This window comes from Boleophthalmus pectinirostris, unplaced genomic scaffold (assembly GCF_026225935.1).
Source record: "Boleophthalmus pectinirostris isolate CB_2022bp ecotype Guang Dong unplaced genomic scaffold, ASM2622593v1 HiC_scaffold_21, whole genome shotgun sequence".
In the NCBI taxonomy this organism is placed as follows: Eukaryota; Metazoa; Chordata; class Actinopteri; order Gobiiformes; family Gobiidae; genus Boleophthalmus; species Boleophthalmus pectinirostris.
Window position 1 is genome coordinate 32,956,301 of NW_026571175.1, and position 17,716 is coordinate 32,974,016.

Consider the following 17,716-nt stretch of genomic DNA (forward strand, 5'->3'; position numbering starts at 1 on the left):
AAGTATAAGAGCACATAAAGTAGAATACGCCCGTTATTATACAGATATAAAACCACATGGGAACAGAAAAGAAAGTACTATGATTTAATGTTGAAAATCACATTCTATTGTCTAAATAAAGTGGTTTTATTATCAGTGTGGTGTAAGAATCTGTATTGAGTATTGAGTCTTTTCCTTTGTATCAAAATAAAGTTTGAAATTTTGTATCGTGACAGCACAACCCAAAAGTTGGACTCATCTGACAGTTGCAAAGTTTACATGAGAGCTTTAATACAAAATAAAAATAATTAAATTCTGAATAAAAATGAATTCCGCTTTAAAAGACCATGTAAACACTTAATTCCTAATGAAAAGTATTATTCTGACTTGAACTTAATTCTGAAGTAAGTGGGTGGTTTATTCTGATATTAAAACTGAATTAATTTTATCCTCGTTCATGTAATTATTATTCTTAAAAATAATTCTGCTCATTCAGCTCATTGTGTCGCCCTTCTGACGCGATCCGGACGATCCGGCTCCACCAGTTCTGGCTTCAGACTTTCATCCACGTCTCTTTGGATTGTGAGCGGGATGTGGGAGTGGGCTGAGGTAGAGCAGCCTCAGACTCAGTTTGTCTTCTTCCTCTCTTCTCCGACACTCTTCCCTTCTCCTCCTCAGCTCACAGACGTAAAGTGTGATGTGAGAATTCTCCAGCTGCTTAATTATCATTGGAACTCCAGCTTAATTATCATCAGAATGACTGCGGAAATAGTTTGGATCGTGTTTGTGTCCGTGGCGTAACGACAAACCGAGATGACAGAAAAGCCGGTCGCAGCTGAAGTGTGTGTTTGTGTCCCATCAGAAGCCTTCCCCACCCTGAGAGGTTGAGCGGAATAAAATAAAGGTGGTTTAATGTGTTTCCCATGTAAAGCTCAATTTGAAATTATTATGTCCATGTAAACTCAAAGGAGAATATATTAATTCCGAACTACTTAATTCAGAACAATCATTCGCAATTAAAAATCATCATGTAAATGTGGTCAGTGAGGGGGTTGGTACCTGTCTGGTGTAGGCCTCCTGGAGCTCTGGTGTCTCTAGCTCCCCCTGCAGGCTGGAGGCGGTGGTCACTGGTAGGACGCCCACGGTGCGAGCAGCTCGACTCACAGCGTCTGACAGAGAGAGGGCGGGTCCTTCCCCCTGAGAGGTCTGCAACACACACAGCTCACTGTACTCACTTCACTCTACACTGAAGCAGGCATTTAGACTGAGACGTCACCCACAGCGTACGGCTCAAATGAAGCTCACGAGGCCGCAGTTATGGGGGAATTGGAGCTGAGTTTAAGAATTATAGGAATAGAAATTGATTTACAAACAAAATTGCTAAATAATCACACTAGGATCATGTAGCGTGAGTTAACACGAACATTTTAAGACCAAAATGACGAGGCTCACAGCAGCAGTTACAGAGAGAGGGATGACTATTTTTCAATGTAAAGTCAACTGGAGCCAGAAGTGCGCCCATTTTCACTTCCTATTTGGAACGCTGCAGCAAGAGGGTCAGCTGTGTCCATTTATAAATACTAGTACACTCTACGGTCGCAACGAGGAACTAGAGCAGGAACTGAAGAGGAGAGCAGATGTTTGGCTCTTTCCACCACTGATTTCCCGCCCAATAATAATCGATACAGAGCAAAATTAAATAAGTTATAAATATTGGTTTTGTTGCTCATCATATTGATTCAACTAGCACGCTTTCATGCCCATATTTGGAAGTCGAGATGTGCAGACCTTCCTCCTCTTGGCGGGCATCCCGTGCAGGTAGGCGTCGGACAGAGGAGGCTGCGACTTCATCTTCCTCTGGGACAACATGTCGTGTCTGATGATGGGGACCCACTCCTGAAAACACAAACAAGACATCAACAACATCAGCAACATCACCAACGCACACACAGACACAAGACATCAACATCATCAGCAACATCAGCAACATCAGCAACATCAGCAACACACGCACACACACAAGACATCAACATCAGCAATACACAAACACACTAGACACACACAAGACACACAAACACCATCACTGCTCTGAGCAAGTGGGTCTGATCTGATCTTAGAAGAGAAAAGGATCAACTTTATTCTGTTTTTACTGATAAAGTAAACTGATACTTGTACTTGTACACAGACCCAGGAGCTTAATCCTATACAGTGGTATTAAATGACACATATTACGCTCATTTTAGATTTTAGAGTAGCTTTCAGGGGAGATGAGCAGCTCATTTGTTTTCCCATTATTCATTCTCGTTCCTAACAGCAGAGGGAGCTCTAACGCCTAAATGCCTCGTGTGTTTGTTTTCCAAAGATATATTTCCATTATTTTAAGATTGAAAATGTGACATACTAGTTCCAAGGCGACCAAAAGCATATTTAGGGAAGGGAATTAAAGCCACAAGAAAGTATAATATGTTCTTGATGGACACTGGTATGGAGCACTCTTAAATAATGAGGGATTACATGGACGTTTGTCTAAAACTATTGTAATCTGTTCCTACCGCAGGTACAGCTGCTGCCCACGGCTCTGCCTCTGCAGGCCCGTCCTCTCGTCCCGCGGGGGCAGGGGCAGGTGCAGGGGCAGGTGTGGCGGTCGTTGGGGGGTTGTGGGGCCTCATGTCCCCTGAGGACACAGCTGAAGGGCCCCGCTCAGCCCTGTCCCCTGAAGCAGCCATGGCCTCCTCTGCTGTGGTGGCAGCGGCCGGAGACAAACGCTCCTCCTGCACAACAACAGGTCAGAAACAACAGGGAAGACAGAAACGTAAAAGACTTGAATTCTGATTTTGATTTTAGTAGCTAGTCTATCTTATATTAGCCACGTTTACATGATGTTTTTAATTCCGTTCTGAATTAAATAGTTTGGAATTTAAATATTTTCCTTCGAGTCTGGGGGTCAAAAAGGGTTCTGATTGGACAGAGACACAAACGTATTTACGTCGACCAGAAGAAAACACACACTTCAGCTGCTACCGGCTTTTCTGTCATCTCAGTTTGTTACGCCAGGGACACAAACACGATCCAAACTTTTTTCGCAGTTGTTCCGATGATAATTGCGCAGCAGCTGGAGAATTCTCTCATCACGCTTTACGTCTGTCGGCTGAGGAGGAGAAGGGAAGAGTGTCGGAGAAGGAGGAAGAAGACAAACTGAGTCAGCGACTGCTCCACCTCAGCCCACTCCCACATCCCGCTCACAAATCCAAAGAGACGTGGATGAAAGTCTGAAGCCAGGACTGGTGGAGCCGGATCATCTGGATCACGTCAGAAGGGCGACTCAACGAGCATGTGCTGAATGACCGGAATTATTTTTAAGAATAAACGTTTACATGGTTGAGAAATTAATTAATTCGACTTTAAAATCAAAATAAACCACCCACTTACTTCTGAATTAAGTTTAATTCCAAATAATCATTTCATTAGGGTCTTTTAATTGTTATTCAGAATTAAATTATTTTTATTCAGAATTAAAGCTCTCATGTAAACGTGGCAAATTACTACAGTCAAAGTCCAGCCCTAATGAAAGAGAGATAAGATGTGAGGAGTGATAATAGAACTAATCTAAAAAAAACACCATGTAAACAAACAAGAAGAGCGCGTACCTCTTGATTATGAGCGTCTCGTGGCTGCTCCCGCTCTGCCTCTGCCCTCTGCTTCAGTCAACAGAAGAACATTATTAGTTTCCATTCTAAACATACTGTCTTTAAGTCCGTCCCGCTGCCCTCTCCTCACCTGTGTCTGTGTGTGCACCACGTAGTTCTGGATGTGGTCCTGCGTCACCGGGTTGTGCTCCAGGATGAGGTGCAGCCGCGCAGACATCATCCCCGTGAGCCAGTTGACCAGGCTGGGGTTCACCTCCGCGGACATCCTCCTCTGTGCACACACAAGTACTCTGAGACCCGGGACTAGAGCGTGTACAAGGTTTGATTTTATGAACAGTGTTGGGAAGGTGACTTTTAAAATGTATTCCCCTACAGATTACAGATTACATACCCCAAAAATCTAGTTTGTAACGGAATCCATTAAGTTATTTAAGGTGAGTAACGTAATCTGAATACTTTGGATTACTTGATTTGCTGTAGAGAAGCAAAGACGAGGAAATCGTAACATAAGATATTTTGTCTGATAAAAGGAAATAAAAAGCCCAGACTTTACTGAACCAAATTAAAAATATTATTGATAGAAGAGGAGGAGACACGTCCACACAGCATGATTTAATCCTGTTAAATCCTGGTTTAGTCCTGGTTTTAGACCTGGTAGTCCTGGTTTAGACCTGGTTTTAGACCTTGTTTTAGTCCTGGGTTTAGTCCTGGTTTTAGTCCTGGTTTAGATCTGGTTTAGTCCTGGTTTTTAGACCTGTTTTAGACCTGTTTTAGACCTATTTTAGACCTGGTTTTAGTCCTGGTTTTAGGCCTGGTTTAGACCTAGTTTAGACATGGTTTAGACCTAGTTTAGATCTAGTTTAGACCTGGTTTTAGTCCTGGTTTAGACCTGGTTTAGACCTAGTTTAGATCTAGTTTAAACCTGCTTTAGTCTGGTTTAGACCTGGTTTTAGTCCTGGTTTAGACCTGGTTTAGATCTGGTTTAGTCCTGGTTTAGTCCTGGTTTTTAGACCTGTTTTAGACCTGTTTTAGACCTAGTTTAGATGGTTTAGTACTGGTTTTAGGCCTGGTTTAGACCTAGTTTAGACCTGGTTTTAGACCTGGTTTTAGACCTGGTTTAGACCTGTTTAGACCTGGTTTTAGACCTGTTTAGTCCTAGTTTAGACCTGGTTTTAGTCCTGGTTTAGACCTGGTTTAGATCTGTTTTAGTCCTGGTTTAGACCTGGTTTAAGTTTCCGGCAATGAGTGGAATTACAAAAAAAAAAAAAAAAGATTTAGCCCAAAATGTGAAAACAGGAAGAAATTTCAATAAAGTAACTGTAATCCAATTACCACTCACTGAAACAGTAACTGTAACTGAATACAGTTACTCATAATTTGTACTCTGATTACGTAACTCCGGTACATGTAATCTGTTACTCCCCAACACTGAACACTGTTTATGAACTCTGCCCAGAGATAATAGGTGGAAATGAGCACTAGTGTTATAACATGGTACGATGCATCTCTCCTGTTACAGCTGTTTATTGTGCACTGTTTCTGTCTCATTAAATAAATAAAATAAAATAAACTTGACTATCAGGACTGTCAGAGTGATAAGTATCAAGTCAAAAAATCCTCTCATTCATAATCTGGGCCCAATATTTCAAACATATTAAAAACATAATCAAATTCTGATCCAAAGTTGGGTATTTCAAAACAGAAATTTCACAACTTAAGATGCAAATCAGATTCATAGTTTCATCTGAAATCATGTCACACAAACCACTAGAGGACAATTATTACTGCTGTAAAAATAACATTCCTCAGCTGGCCTGTTTTATTCTCAGTGCTTTGTGGCTTTCCTTTAGCTATAAAAATCTTCCAGCCCCTCCGTGTTTCACTTTTTGTTCCAAATCTGTGGGATGATTTGGATCCAATTCAGCAAAATTTTGAAATACCAATCTGTGTTTCATATGATCTGGAAAACGTGATAATTTAGATCTGGATTCATTTGAAATACCGGGCCCTGATGTTAGTGGTAAAACAAAAGAAATGTTTAATGATGCCCGCTTTGATTCCTGACATCTTAAATACTTAAATACATCTTAAACTTACGATGCGGTGGTTGATGACGGCCGTGAGAGCGCTCTGTTCTCCTCTCAGACAGAAGAGGTTCAGAGCCAAACACTCAAACAGAGCCTGAGTGCAGAGCAGGAGGAGACGAGGCCCGAAGGAAGGGTCTGCAAACAACAAAAACAACAACAACAACACGCATGTCTCTAATGTCAGGTTAAATACGACACGCTTTGACATTCTATTTCTATTTCACACAGTGTTATGGCCCCAGGTCTTAGTTCTAATTTGTTGTGTGTGATTTTCTCCTGATTCCCGCTGTTTGAGCCCTGGTTCGTGATTGGTGGGGCATGTCTACTACGCCCACCTCACCTCCAGCCACCGCCCCCTCTTTAAGAAGATTGCCTGCGCCTGATCGGGGCCGCTGGGCTTGGTGGCCAGTCTGCCGTTTTGTAGTGACGGGCGAATGAGTCGGAGCTCCGGAGCACGTCTCGTTCTTTCTGAAACAAATCGCTCCGAAGCACTGCCTCGGAGCTCGTCTCGCAGCGGCCGCTCACGTGACCAAAGTGTCGGAAGTGTGGGTCCCTCCCCCCCTACCGCTTCGCTCTGCGTGTCGATCGCTTCAGTGTATCGAAGCGTTTCATTGGCTCGGCGAATATTCTGCTCTGAGATTGGTTCAGAGTGTTCAGAGTGTTCAGCGCACTTCTGTGGTTTGACAAGCGCTAAACTGCTACAGTATAAAAGATGCATCAATATTTCTTAAAAATGTTGGGTAGTGAGGAGGATTGTGTGACGTTAGTGGTGACTTTCGGCGTCTTTTGGCGACTTTTGGCATTTGTTTCATTTTCGATGGCGTCTACAAGTGGAAAAAAGCGATCCATGGTTTGGGATAGGGACGGGCATTTGATGAAATTTTCTTAATCGATCGTCGGAAGAATTAACGATCGATTATCGATTAATCATTATATTAAAATGATTATCATTATTATTACTATCTGCACTACTAATCTGCATAAATAAATTCAACTTTACGACATATAAACCATAACGACTCTAGAGCCACATCAGCCCATTTGACATTATAATGTGTTTAATTCAGTTTTTGTTCAACTCTCACAGAAACGAAACTTAAAACCGCATTGCTAATTTGCATAAACTAAGCGAAGATAAAACTACAGCTCTCGCTGATGTGGTCAACTTCTGTCGGATTAAAAGACACGACTCAGTGGAATACATGTTAGTGTGATCATATTTGCGTTTGTCAAAACCAGGACACCGTACGGGGGGAGGGAGGTGGGGACTCGTCATCGACATTGAGCGACTCTCACCTGGAAAAACTTTTTCCCACTGGACACCGAAACATATGTGCTGCTTTGTACACTGTGCACATGGACTCACACTTGTCCCAAACGCTACGGAAAGCGTGGAATTTCTGGTACAAATCATCGTTAAATACGCATTTGTGCTTCGGTACGTTGCAGACCGACCGAATGTTTCTGTTTGTGTCTCGCTCCTTCTGATGCAGAGAGACACATGTACAGACCCTGTTTGGTCACACTACACACAGCAACCTACATTCGGTTTGTCGATTAAAATTAACGTAATCGATGAAATTCTTAATGATCAATTATCGATTAATCGACTAATCATGCCCATCCCTAGTTTGGGATCACTTTGATCTAAATTCACCTAACAAGGTAACACCTATTTTCTTATTTACAGCTATTTATGTTGCTCTTTACATATTATTTTAAATCATCATTATTATTGTTGTTGTTGGTACGGTGTCGCTCTGCACACAAGTATTGTCTTACACTAACAATACTTCATTGACGCTGAGACACCTGCCTGTCAATGGTTAAATTTGTCCACTAGAGGTCAGTGTTTCTCCGAGGCCTCAGACACGTCGAACCATTTGACACAATATTGCGACTGAGGTGTCAATGCTTCACGAGGCTCCATTCGCCCATCACTACCATTTAGTGTTTGTGTGTAGTTCAGTTTACTTCTGTTTTGTGCCTTTTTTGATTTGGTCACTCGATTCTGTTTGTGGGCTTATGTGGTTTAATTTGGGGAACTTGTGTTTTAGTTCGTGTTTGTCCCTTAATTTTACCGCTCGTTTTGTGTAAGCCTGCGTGACTCCTTTTATGACTCACTTTATTCTGTTGTTCTGTTTTTTTAGTTTAGGTTATTTTCTGTATATTTTAGTCTTTTGTTAATTTACCTTTTACACCCCTGTTAATTAAACATTATTTAATTTATTCCATTTTGCATCTTGGTTTTATTTTTGTGACTTCCCTGTCCCTAGCAGAGCTGGGTCGTAACACAGAGACTAAAGATTACTGACACCTGCGTAAATCAAACACATCATGCAGCATTATAACAGGGTCAAACAGTGTCCAGCTCTCACCGTTACAGTGGAGGATGTGCGTGGCCATCTGAGCCAGCTGCTGTCTGAAGAAGGACAAGTTTGTCTGAACAATGTCCACTCCGTCTCTCACTGTCACTGCGGCCTGTACACACACACACAAGACTCTGTAAACACATCATCCACAGCAGAACAGTTCACATTGTGGTCAGTACAAGAGACTCCGTAAACACGTCTAGGGCAGCATGAGGACACTCTGTGGTCTGTACGTACGACAGCTGGGAGGGGGGTCAGGGGTCAGAGCGTGCGGTACTTACAAAGCTCTCAGCGATGTGCGGCTCCAGGCTGTTGATCAACTCCTCTGAGGCAGACTGCACACAAAGGACACAAACAGCTGCACTCACGGCGTTTACATGCACAATTATTGATCATTAACCTGCTCACACCAGATTAATGTGTAAATTAAGTTCTACACATTATCAAGCTGGGATGGCTCTCTCTGAAAACGGTCACAAAAAGGAAGAACATCATGAAGAATATTTGAATCTGACTGGTCAAAAATCCAGTTTAGAGAAAAGCGCAGATATCTTCCCTGTCCACAAATCCACAAAGCACTTCCCTCTGCACATTTTTCACAAACTAAACAGTCTGTGATTGGTCCGGCATCCACCGACCAGGCCTTGTCCCACCAGCACAAGCATCGCAAGAATCCACAGACCATCCCCAGGTTTGACTACCCCAAATTTAAGACCTTTTTAAGGCCATTTAAATCAGAGATATCAATACGGCCCGGGGGCCAGATCCGGCCCTCCAAGATCTTTAATCTGGCCCTCGGCTGATTTTCTACTAAAATATTTTAATTATATTTTCTATTAAAATATTAAAATATTTGTAATGTTCTGCAGCGTTTATCACAGCAGCGTCTCCAGTGTCTCTGTACAAATGAAGACTTGTCTCTTTCCAAACGCTCTTAAAGGACGATCGTTTTGACTGTTGACCGTGACACCCTCATCAGAAAAATGTCCAACATGAGAAAAGTGGAGCCGAGTGCAGGATTTTCCTAGAAAAACTGACTTATTCCTATTTGCATACAAGTTCATGTAAAACATTGTGTTGAAATTACATTTTTCTTAAAGTTGCAGGTTGTTCATAATATTATAATATTATAATAAGAAAGAGTTCATCAATTTAAAAAGATTTCTGTAATAGATTTGTGTTTCTCAGCACAAATATTCGAACTTATTGTTATTTTTGGGGTTTATATGACATGAGTTTTCTGATCCGGACACTTTGGGATCAAAGTAGGATGGATACGGCCTCCGGACCAAAATGAGTTTGACACCCCTGATTTAAATGAAAATTAAGGCCAACATCGCACTCATTATGCGAGCAAAAAACACCAGATCCAGTTCTAATAATGACCATTACTCACTGCTTTAAATAACAAAATATACTGTTATTGTAAAATCTCATTCAGAACTTTATTTTATTTTATTTTATTTATACTCATATGTGTCACTTCTAACAAGACAAACTAAGTATTGTTTGCACATACTCCAAATTAGACGTTCATTCACATGACCTGATTTCACGTTATTGTTTTTTTCCTTCCTCTGTTCAACATCGCACTGCAGCCCGGTTGAGTTTACAAAAAAATAGGCTAATGAAATTTAAGACGTTTGTGAAAAAAATAAGACTTGGACAACATAATTTAAGACTTTTAAGACCCCGCAGCTGCCTTGAATCCAGCAAACAACTGCCCGATCCTCATTCAAAACTCATGTCGTGTTCAAGACGGAAAAACCTGTGGAACCTGATCTGGTCGCGGTCCGTAGTTACCTGGATGTTGCGTGGGGTGGGCTCTCGTCCCTGGAGGTAGTGCTGGCTGAAGAACTGCGTGAGCTGGGGCTGTATGCGGCTCAGGGGCTGGGCGTTACCGTGGAGGAGCAGAACCATGTCCACCATCGAGAAGCTCTGACAGAGGAGAGAGAGGAGGTCGCCGAAGAAACCTGAACACACACGCACAAGGTTGCAAATTATAAACTGTGAGAAAAATCCCCACGATATTGACGTCCGATGGGTATTTTATCAGTTCGTCGGTGAGTAAAGGTGTGTATCTGAGTGTTTTTACGGACCGCCAGCCTCTCCAGAGCCCAGGCTGAAGAGGTTGCTGGTCTGGGAGAGTCTCTGGATGAAGTGGGCGATGCTCTCCCCGGTGGTGCCCTGCTGTGGGGCCAGAGAGCTCATCATGGTGGACAGAACCCCCTGAACGATGCCAGAGAACAGCTCCGGGCTCAGGGACTCCTCCTCCGCCTCGCTGCCCGCAGAGGGAGGGGCTGGGGGGGCAGAGGGAGGAGGGGCCGGGGGGGCAGGGGCGCTGGGGGGAGGCTGGACGAGAAAAAAGAATCTGTGTGTCATTCGTTCATTCGTTTTTCAATATAAAACTAAAAATAAGAAAATGAACAAACTACTATTTTCTTCATTATTTGTCTCCAAAACCAAAATGAATAAACAGGTAATGATTAGAGTTTTCAGTTTTCGATTTTGTGTTTAAATGAAAAATGGAAAAAAAAAAAAAAGGATAACAGCCGTTTCCCGTTTTCGTGACTTAAAATGTGATGTCAGACTGAAGCAGGACTGAACCAGGTCCGGGACCAGACTGGAACCAGACTGGAATTGGGACCAGGACTTAGACTGGAACTGAGACTAGGACTGAGACTAGGACTGAGACTGGGAACAGGACCAGAACTGAGACAGGGACCAAACCAGGACTGAGAACGGGACTGAGACTGGGAACAGGACCAGGACTGAGACAGGGATCAGACCGGGACTGAGAACGGGACTGAGACTGGGAACAGGACCAGGACTGAGACTAGGACTGAGACTGGGAACAGGGCCAGGACTGAGACTAGGACTGAGACTGGGAACAGGGCCAGGACTGAGACTAGGACTGAGACTAGGACTGAGACTAGGACTGAGACTAGGACTGAGACTAGGACTGAGACTAGGACTGAGACTGGGAACAGGGCCAGGACTGAGACTAGGACTGAGACTGGGAACAGGACCAGGACTGAGACTAGGACTGAGACTGGGAACAGGACCAGGACTGAGACTGGGAACAGGACCAGGACTGAGACCGGGACTGAAACCAGGACTGAGACAGGGACCACACCAGGACTGAGACCAGAACTTCACCGGAACCAGAGCAGGACTGAGAGCAGGACTGAGGCCGGGACCAGACTGGGACCAGACCAGGACTGAGAACGGGACCAGGCTGGGACCAGACCAGGCCTAAAAACGGTTCAGTCCTGGTTCAGTCCTGGTTCAGTCCTGGTATCACAGTTTAAGTCACGGAAACGGGAAACGTCCGTTATCCGTTTTTTCCACTGTTCATTTAAACACAAAATCAAAAACAGAAAAAATGAATCATTATCTGTTTTTTCATTTTGGTTTTGGAGACAAATAATGAATAAAATTGTTGTTTTTTAATTTTCTTATTTTTGATTTTAAACTGAAAAAATTGACTGAACTGAAACATTTAACTCAATAAAATACAAATAATAAAGACTAGAATTTATGACTGAAATTATGAAGGTTTTAAATCTGTGCTCGTGCAAATGAGTCATTTCAGAGACTGATTCATTTTGAACAACAGGAGATTTGGTTCAGATCCTGTGATACTCTGGGATTTATGACAACAACACAAATATGTTTTATCCAGATAACCAGATGGTGTCTTTGATCAAACACTTCACACACAAATACACTGGTGCAGGGATGTTGTTTGAGAGCGAATGTAAGGCAGTGGGTCCAGAGCAGAGTTTTGTCCTCACAATAATATTAACAACTAGTATGCTAATCCTGCACTTCCTGATGTTTGGATAATACATTCTTAAAGGGACAGGCCGGAATTTTGGACATAGGGCCTCATTTCCTCGTGATCCAGAGTGTTGGAGACGTGTGGAGACACTTTTTAAAATATTCCATCCAGTCCTTGTATTTGCAGAGGTCGCTGGTGCTAGACTAGTGCGTGTCAATGTCCATAGTTTATCCTGCCACTAAAAACAGTCTTACCCACTCCACAAAACACCCGAAACAAATCTATTATTACACCAGACTGTCCATGTGAATGTCTGTGTTGATAGAATCATTTCACAAGTAAAACCAACCTTGCATTTGAAGGATTTATGTCTGAGCAGCAGCAGTGAGTTGTACTTCCTGACAGAAAGCTCGGCAGCGGTGGACTGATATATGAGAAAATAGTCCCTCAACATGCGACAATTCATATGATGCAAGGTTAGTTTTATTTCAAAAATTTTTCTATCAACACAGACACTCACATGGACAGTCTGGTGTAATAATAGATTTTCTTCGGGTGTTTTGTGGAGTGGGTAAGACAGTTTTTAATGGCAGGAAAACTATGACCATTGACATGCACTAGTCTAGCACCAGCGACCTCTGCAAATACAAGGACTGGATGGACTGGATCTTCAACACTCTGGCTCACTAAGAAATGAGCTCCTATGTCCAAAATTCCAGACTGTCCCTTTAAAATCTCTAATTTGATGCAGACAGTACACATCTGACTTATTTTAACCATTTTATTTCCAAATCCATGGAGGAAAAAGATGCTCACCGCAGCCTCTGAGTGGAAGAGCAGTGGAGTTCCAGGCAGCGTCACAGTGATGGATGGAGCAGCTCCAGGAGGAGGCCCCCCCTGAGCCCCTCCTGCTCCCAGCAGAGAGCTCAGGAGCTGGGCCAGGCCGCCATCAGCAGCACCCCCCGCTGGCTGTCCCACAGACGCAGCACTGTTCTGAGAGGGGGGCTGTGCAGGCGGCGGAGGGGCTGGCTCTGAGTGGACAGGATCATCTGGAACATAAACAGATATTTCAGGTATGTTGGAAAGTTTGTTGTAGGGCTCCAGTCGACTAAAGAAATTCTTGGTGGATTAAAGACATCTCCTGCTGATAGATGAGTCGACTAAACGAATAAAGGACTACAGCTCTAGTGTCTTTGCATCCATATGCTCACAGGGAGGATCTTGAGTAATTCTTCCCAAACTAGGGGACTTACCTGTGGGTCCAGGCATGAGCAGCTGCCCCACCAGACCACTGATCATCTGAGTGAGAGCTGCAGGAGGAACTGGAGGACCCTGGAACAAAAGGGGTTATACTGTTACCTTTATGATATGCTTTCTGAAAACTCATCATGATGCTACATTTGAGTTAAACACATAATTAACACAAAAAACCTCCATATTTAGGCTGAGTTCTTCTCTCGAAAACAGAAACAGAAGTGCATCACTGTGTTTTTAAACTTCATTCACCTTCACTAAAATCATTTGGTTAATTTCAGCTCTGGAATATCCCATCTCTACTGAACAAAAAGTTAAAAGGTAGCTGTTAACTTGAAAGCTACCATTTCATGAAATCATGAGGTGAAACAGAGCATTTTGAGCTTTGAAGATGTGGACAGACTAATAATAACATTTGCTCAAAAGTGTGAATGAAACAAAACACAACTCCAGGTTTGTTTTTGATCAGATAACAACACTTTAACTTAAAGTTTAAAGCCCATGAGAGTTAATTTTGTGTAATATAGGACCTTTAAATGCATTAGTTGAGATTTAAGTATTAGACAAAAGAGAAATTACTGTAAAATTACTCACAAAAGTGCAGAAATATTACATATCACAATGTTATTATGCATCAGGAAGGCCTATCGTGTCAGAAGATTGTTACATTTATTTATTTATTTATTTATTGAGACAGGGACAGTGCACAATTTACATGAACATTAACAGGAGAGATGTAGGTTGTTGCGCCAGTGCAAATTTCCACCTGTCGTCCCTGGGCAGGTTCATGGATTGATTGTATTTAATTGACCTTGATCATCTGTTCTTCCTGGAGACCTGTGCAGCATGTTTTTGGTTGATATCTTGATAATAAACTTCACATTTCTTACCTGTCCTGGCTGTCCTGCAGGTGGCACTGTGGCCCTCAGGTTGATGGTCGTCCCTCTGGCCCCTGGAGGAGGAGGGCCCCGTGGGGAGAAGGCAGGCCTGGTGATGAGCACTCGAGCCTGGGCAGGAGGAGAGCCGTGAGCTGCAGCTGTGGGGGGACCCGCTGCAGAGGCCATGGCTGCTGCCTGATGGGAGATCTGATGCACTATGGCCTGCATGAACTCAGGAGGGAGGCCTGGGAACGCAGCCAGAGGGACCCCTGCACAACACAGCAGCTCAGTCAGCAACAAGGAGGTTACATTAGTCAAAAGAAAGGCTAAAATACTCTCAGAGAACATTTAAGCACAAAAAGAGAAGACTATTGCCATTTAAGGATACATTAAAACTAGAATATGTGAGAGAGAAGTTGGTAAAAAATTCACTGTGGGAGTTTTGACACATGTGCCTTTACACATTTAAACAAAGTCAGTTTAAAGTTTGTATTGTTTTTTTGCCAGTAAAATAGTCATTTAAACTCCCTATAGATTTATATTACACACACATCACTATAGTTGTAAGTTTAATCTTGAGTATTGGACTCACCAATACATGCATCATGAATTTCGGACTTCCGGTCATTAGGATTTTCCGAAAAAGTGAGCATCAACCCACCATGTTTGTTTTCCCAGTGGGATGCGTCTATTGTCAAAGTTGATCTTTTCAAGTCTTTTGAATCATATCACTTTTGATTCTGGTTCTGATACTGTCATATTTTAGTTTTGGGATTTGGACATCGTTAATTGTGTGGTTGTTCTGTGTCCTAACAGCGGAAAACGGCTCGAGAAATTTGTTTGTGAACTTCTTAAAGGGAAATCAGATGTGTGTGACTGCAAACCTCCATTCAAACTGTTTCTCTTCCCAACGGAATTGAAAAATAGTGAAAGGTGAAGGCGATGGGCAGGATTGATCCACAGGAAGGACCAAAAAGGAAACCTTTGACTGCCTAAGAAATCATCCCGAGTGAACATTTTGTATGTGGAGCGCCATCAAAGCAGAATCCCGATCTATCGCTCCACCTTGGTTACGAATTTAAAAAGTCAACGCCAAAGCAAAAGGCACCAGGTGTTTGCCAAGAAACACCTTCCACTGCAAAGCGACCAAGACGTGATGTTGCTGTAAAGTCAAACAAAAAAGTGTAAGCTCAGTCTGTTTGTCTTTTGCACCTCTCACTTAACAAATGGGATCCCGCTTTGATGGTGCTCCACATACAAAATGTTCGCTGCAAACTCGGGATAGTTTCCTTTTTGGTCCTTCCTGTGGATCAATCCTGCCCATCGCCTTCACCTTTCACTATTTTTCAATTTCGTTGGGAAGGGAAACAGTTTGAACGGAGGTTTGCAGTCACACACATCTGATTCCCTTTTGCAGTTATGGAGTTCGCAAACTTCCAAAGCCCATTTCTCGAGCCGTTTTCCGCTGTTAGGATCCAACAAACTAAACAATTAACAATGTCCGAATCCCAAAACTAAAATATGACAATATCAGAACCAGAAACAAAAGGAATATGTTTCAAAAGACTTGAAAATACCAGCTCAACCAAAAACACCACCCATAAGAATCTTAATGTCCATATAAAGTCTTACCTTGTTGTCCAGAGTCTGTTGTGTTCTCCTGACCAGAGGCTTGTCCAGGAGGATCACCTGTTGAAGACACAATACCACCATCAAGACTCATTGGAACATTTTGATTTAATTTGAAAATAGTCAACTTGACAACTTTTGAGGATAAATAAGCTCTCATTTGTTGTCCTGATGAAGGCCTAGTGTCGAAACGTTGCACAATTTGTCCTAATAAATCTCACAAATTGCAAGTAAAATGGTGTGCGGGATTTTTCTTGATGTTCTTGAGGATAAATTGCTGCAATAAAATTTGAAAGGAACTAACTTTGTTTATGTGGCGTTCTGAAAAATGCGATTTTTACCCATTCGAGTTAATGCGTTATGGTGTTAATTACATTTTTCTGTGATAAACCATTAAATCCCATATTACCGTATTTTCCACACTATAGGGCGCTCTGGATTATAAGGCGCACTGTCTACACACAATGGTCTATTTTCGAACTTTTTTCACAAATAAACCGCATTGGACTTTAAATGAAACACAACAGTTGAATGGGTGAGTGGTTTTGTTTGTTTGTGGCGTTCACGGTGACTCTGGGCTTTGTTCAGTTGTGGCGTGTAGGGAGGGTGCTGTCTGGGGGCAACGGATTGTCGGCGTGTTCGCAGTGACTCAGTTGTTCAGTCGTGTCTAGAAGCGGCACGTTGCACTCGCTTTTTCGGTTCATTCCTCCGTTCCGTTCCTCGTCGGCGTGGAGTGATGAGTGTGTCTGTGGGTGTGTTTCTCTGTGCGGTCGCTGTCTGCTCCTGTCTGCGGCTTTGTAGTTTACTGAAGTCGTGCTGGGACACCTGAGTGGATTCGCGTACGGGGCGCTCTGGATTGGGGGCGCGTGGTCGTTTTTTGATGGGGTTGGAGGTTTAATAGCCCGGAAAATATGGTAATTTTACTTAAAAACTTGATTTAAGAACAGATCAATCTTTCAATACAATATATTTCAAATTGAAGCGGTTCAATAAAAAATAATGGTTCAATAAAAAATAACAGCTAAATCGTGGCTATGATACTAAAAGTCTTTGTTAAACCACTTCTTGTGCAAAGTTCATATGAAACACGAACATTTTAAGCATCAGAACAGTGAAAATGTGGAATAAACAAGATTCCTTCCTCTGAAAAAGCAACAAAACTGTAGCTGTAACAAAATAATTTAGTAAAATATAACAAAAAATACTCTTGGTGACTCTGGATTGCGGGCGCACAGTCGTTTTGTGATGGGGTTGGAGGCTTAAGAGCGCGTCTAATAGCCCGGAAAATACGGTAACCAGCTGACATTCCTGGATGTATGAAGAGATCCAGACATCCAGACTTACCATCGATGTTCATCTGCATCATGACCACGGGCTCCATGGTCTGGTGGGTGATGCGGATCACCCGTGGGCCCCCCTGTCCTTGCTGCTGATTGGTCCCATTGTGGGCGGAGGGCGGGGCTTGTCCTGGGGCCGGCTGCTCTGATTGGCCGGAGGTTTGCGGGGGCTGACGGGCGTCTCTCCCGTTTGACGTCATGGTGACTGTGGTGCCCAGGTTAATCTGGAGGAGCAGGACATTGGTGTTTACTTAAAGAGGATGATTTTACTTCTATGGTGTATTAACTGGTAATATATTACACATTTAGATCACCATGTTACCTTTTATTGTTTTGAAAAAGCTATATTCACCTAAAACAACGTATTAACATGTTCTATAAGTTTCAGCTGAGTCTCCCGTCCCTTGGCTCCTCCATCTCGGCACAGATGATATAAGTTGGGCTGAGCATTGGACAGAATCTTTGGAGCTAAACACAAGGAGGGTTTGAAAAGGGCCCGGGAGAGATCGCTAAAATCCTCAAACATACATGGATGACACCTAAAACCTCTTCAGACATGTTTTTGACGAGAGAACAACATTATAACATGGTAAAGAGCTCCACAAAATTGATTTTGCACAATACTCACATCCTCCTCTCACTGTCTGATGAACACTTTATGCCCACTTTATCAACAATGTACACAGCAGAGACCTGAGCCTGCATCAGATTAGTTATATTATCACACTATGAGATTGAACACAGGTGTC

At 42.8% G+C, this 17,716-nt stretch overlaps 1 protein-coding gene across 1 annotated transcript in view; it reads right to left on the minus strand.

The window, feature by feature from the left end:
• Positions 1–17,716, minus strand: part of bag6l (BCL2 associated athanogene 6, like) — a 35,849-nt gene that overhangs the window by 6,305 nt on the left and 11,828 nt on the right. Inside the window, 15 exon segments of the mRNA XM_055157014.1 lie at positions 1,039–1,185; positions 1,768–1,875; positions 2,532–2,750; positions 3,627–3,677; positions 3,757–3,897; positions 5,724–5,848; positions 8,092–8,194; positions 8,367–8,420; positions 9,889–10,058; positions 10,185–10,437; positions 12,686–12,918; positions 13,123–13,201; positions 14,014–14,270; positions 15,634–15,690; positions 16,975–17,191. Of these exon segments, the coding sequence (XP_055012989.1) occupies positions 1,039–1,185; positions 1,768–1,875; positions 2,532–2,750; positions 3,627–3,677; positions 3,757–3,897; positions 5,724–5,848; positions 8,092–8,194; positions 8,367–8,420; positions 9,889–10,058; positions 10,185–10,437; positions 12,686–12,918; positions 13,123–13,201; positions 14,014–14,270; positions 15,634–15,690; positions 16,975–17,191 (2,214 nt within the window).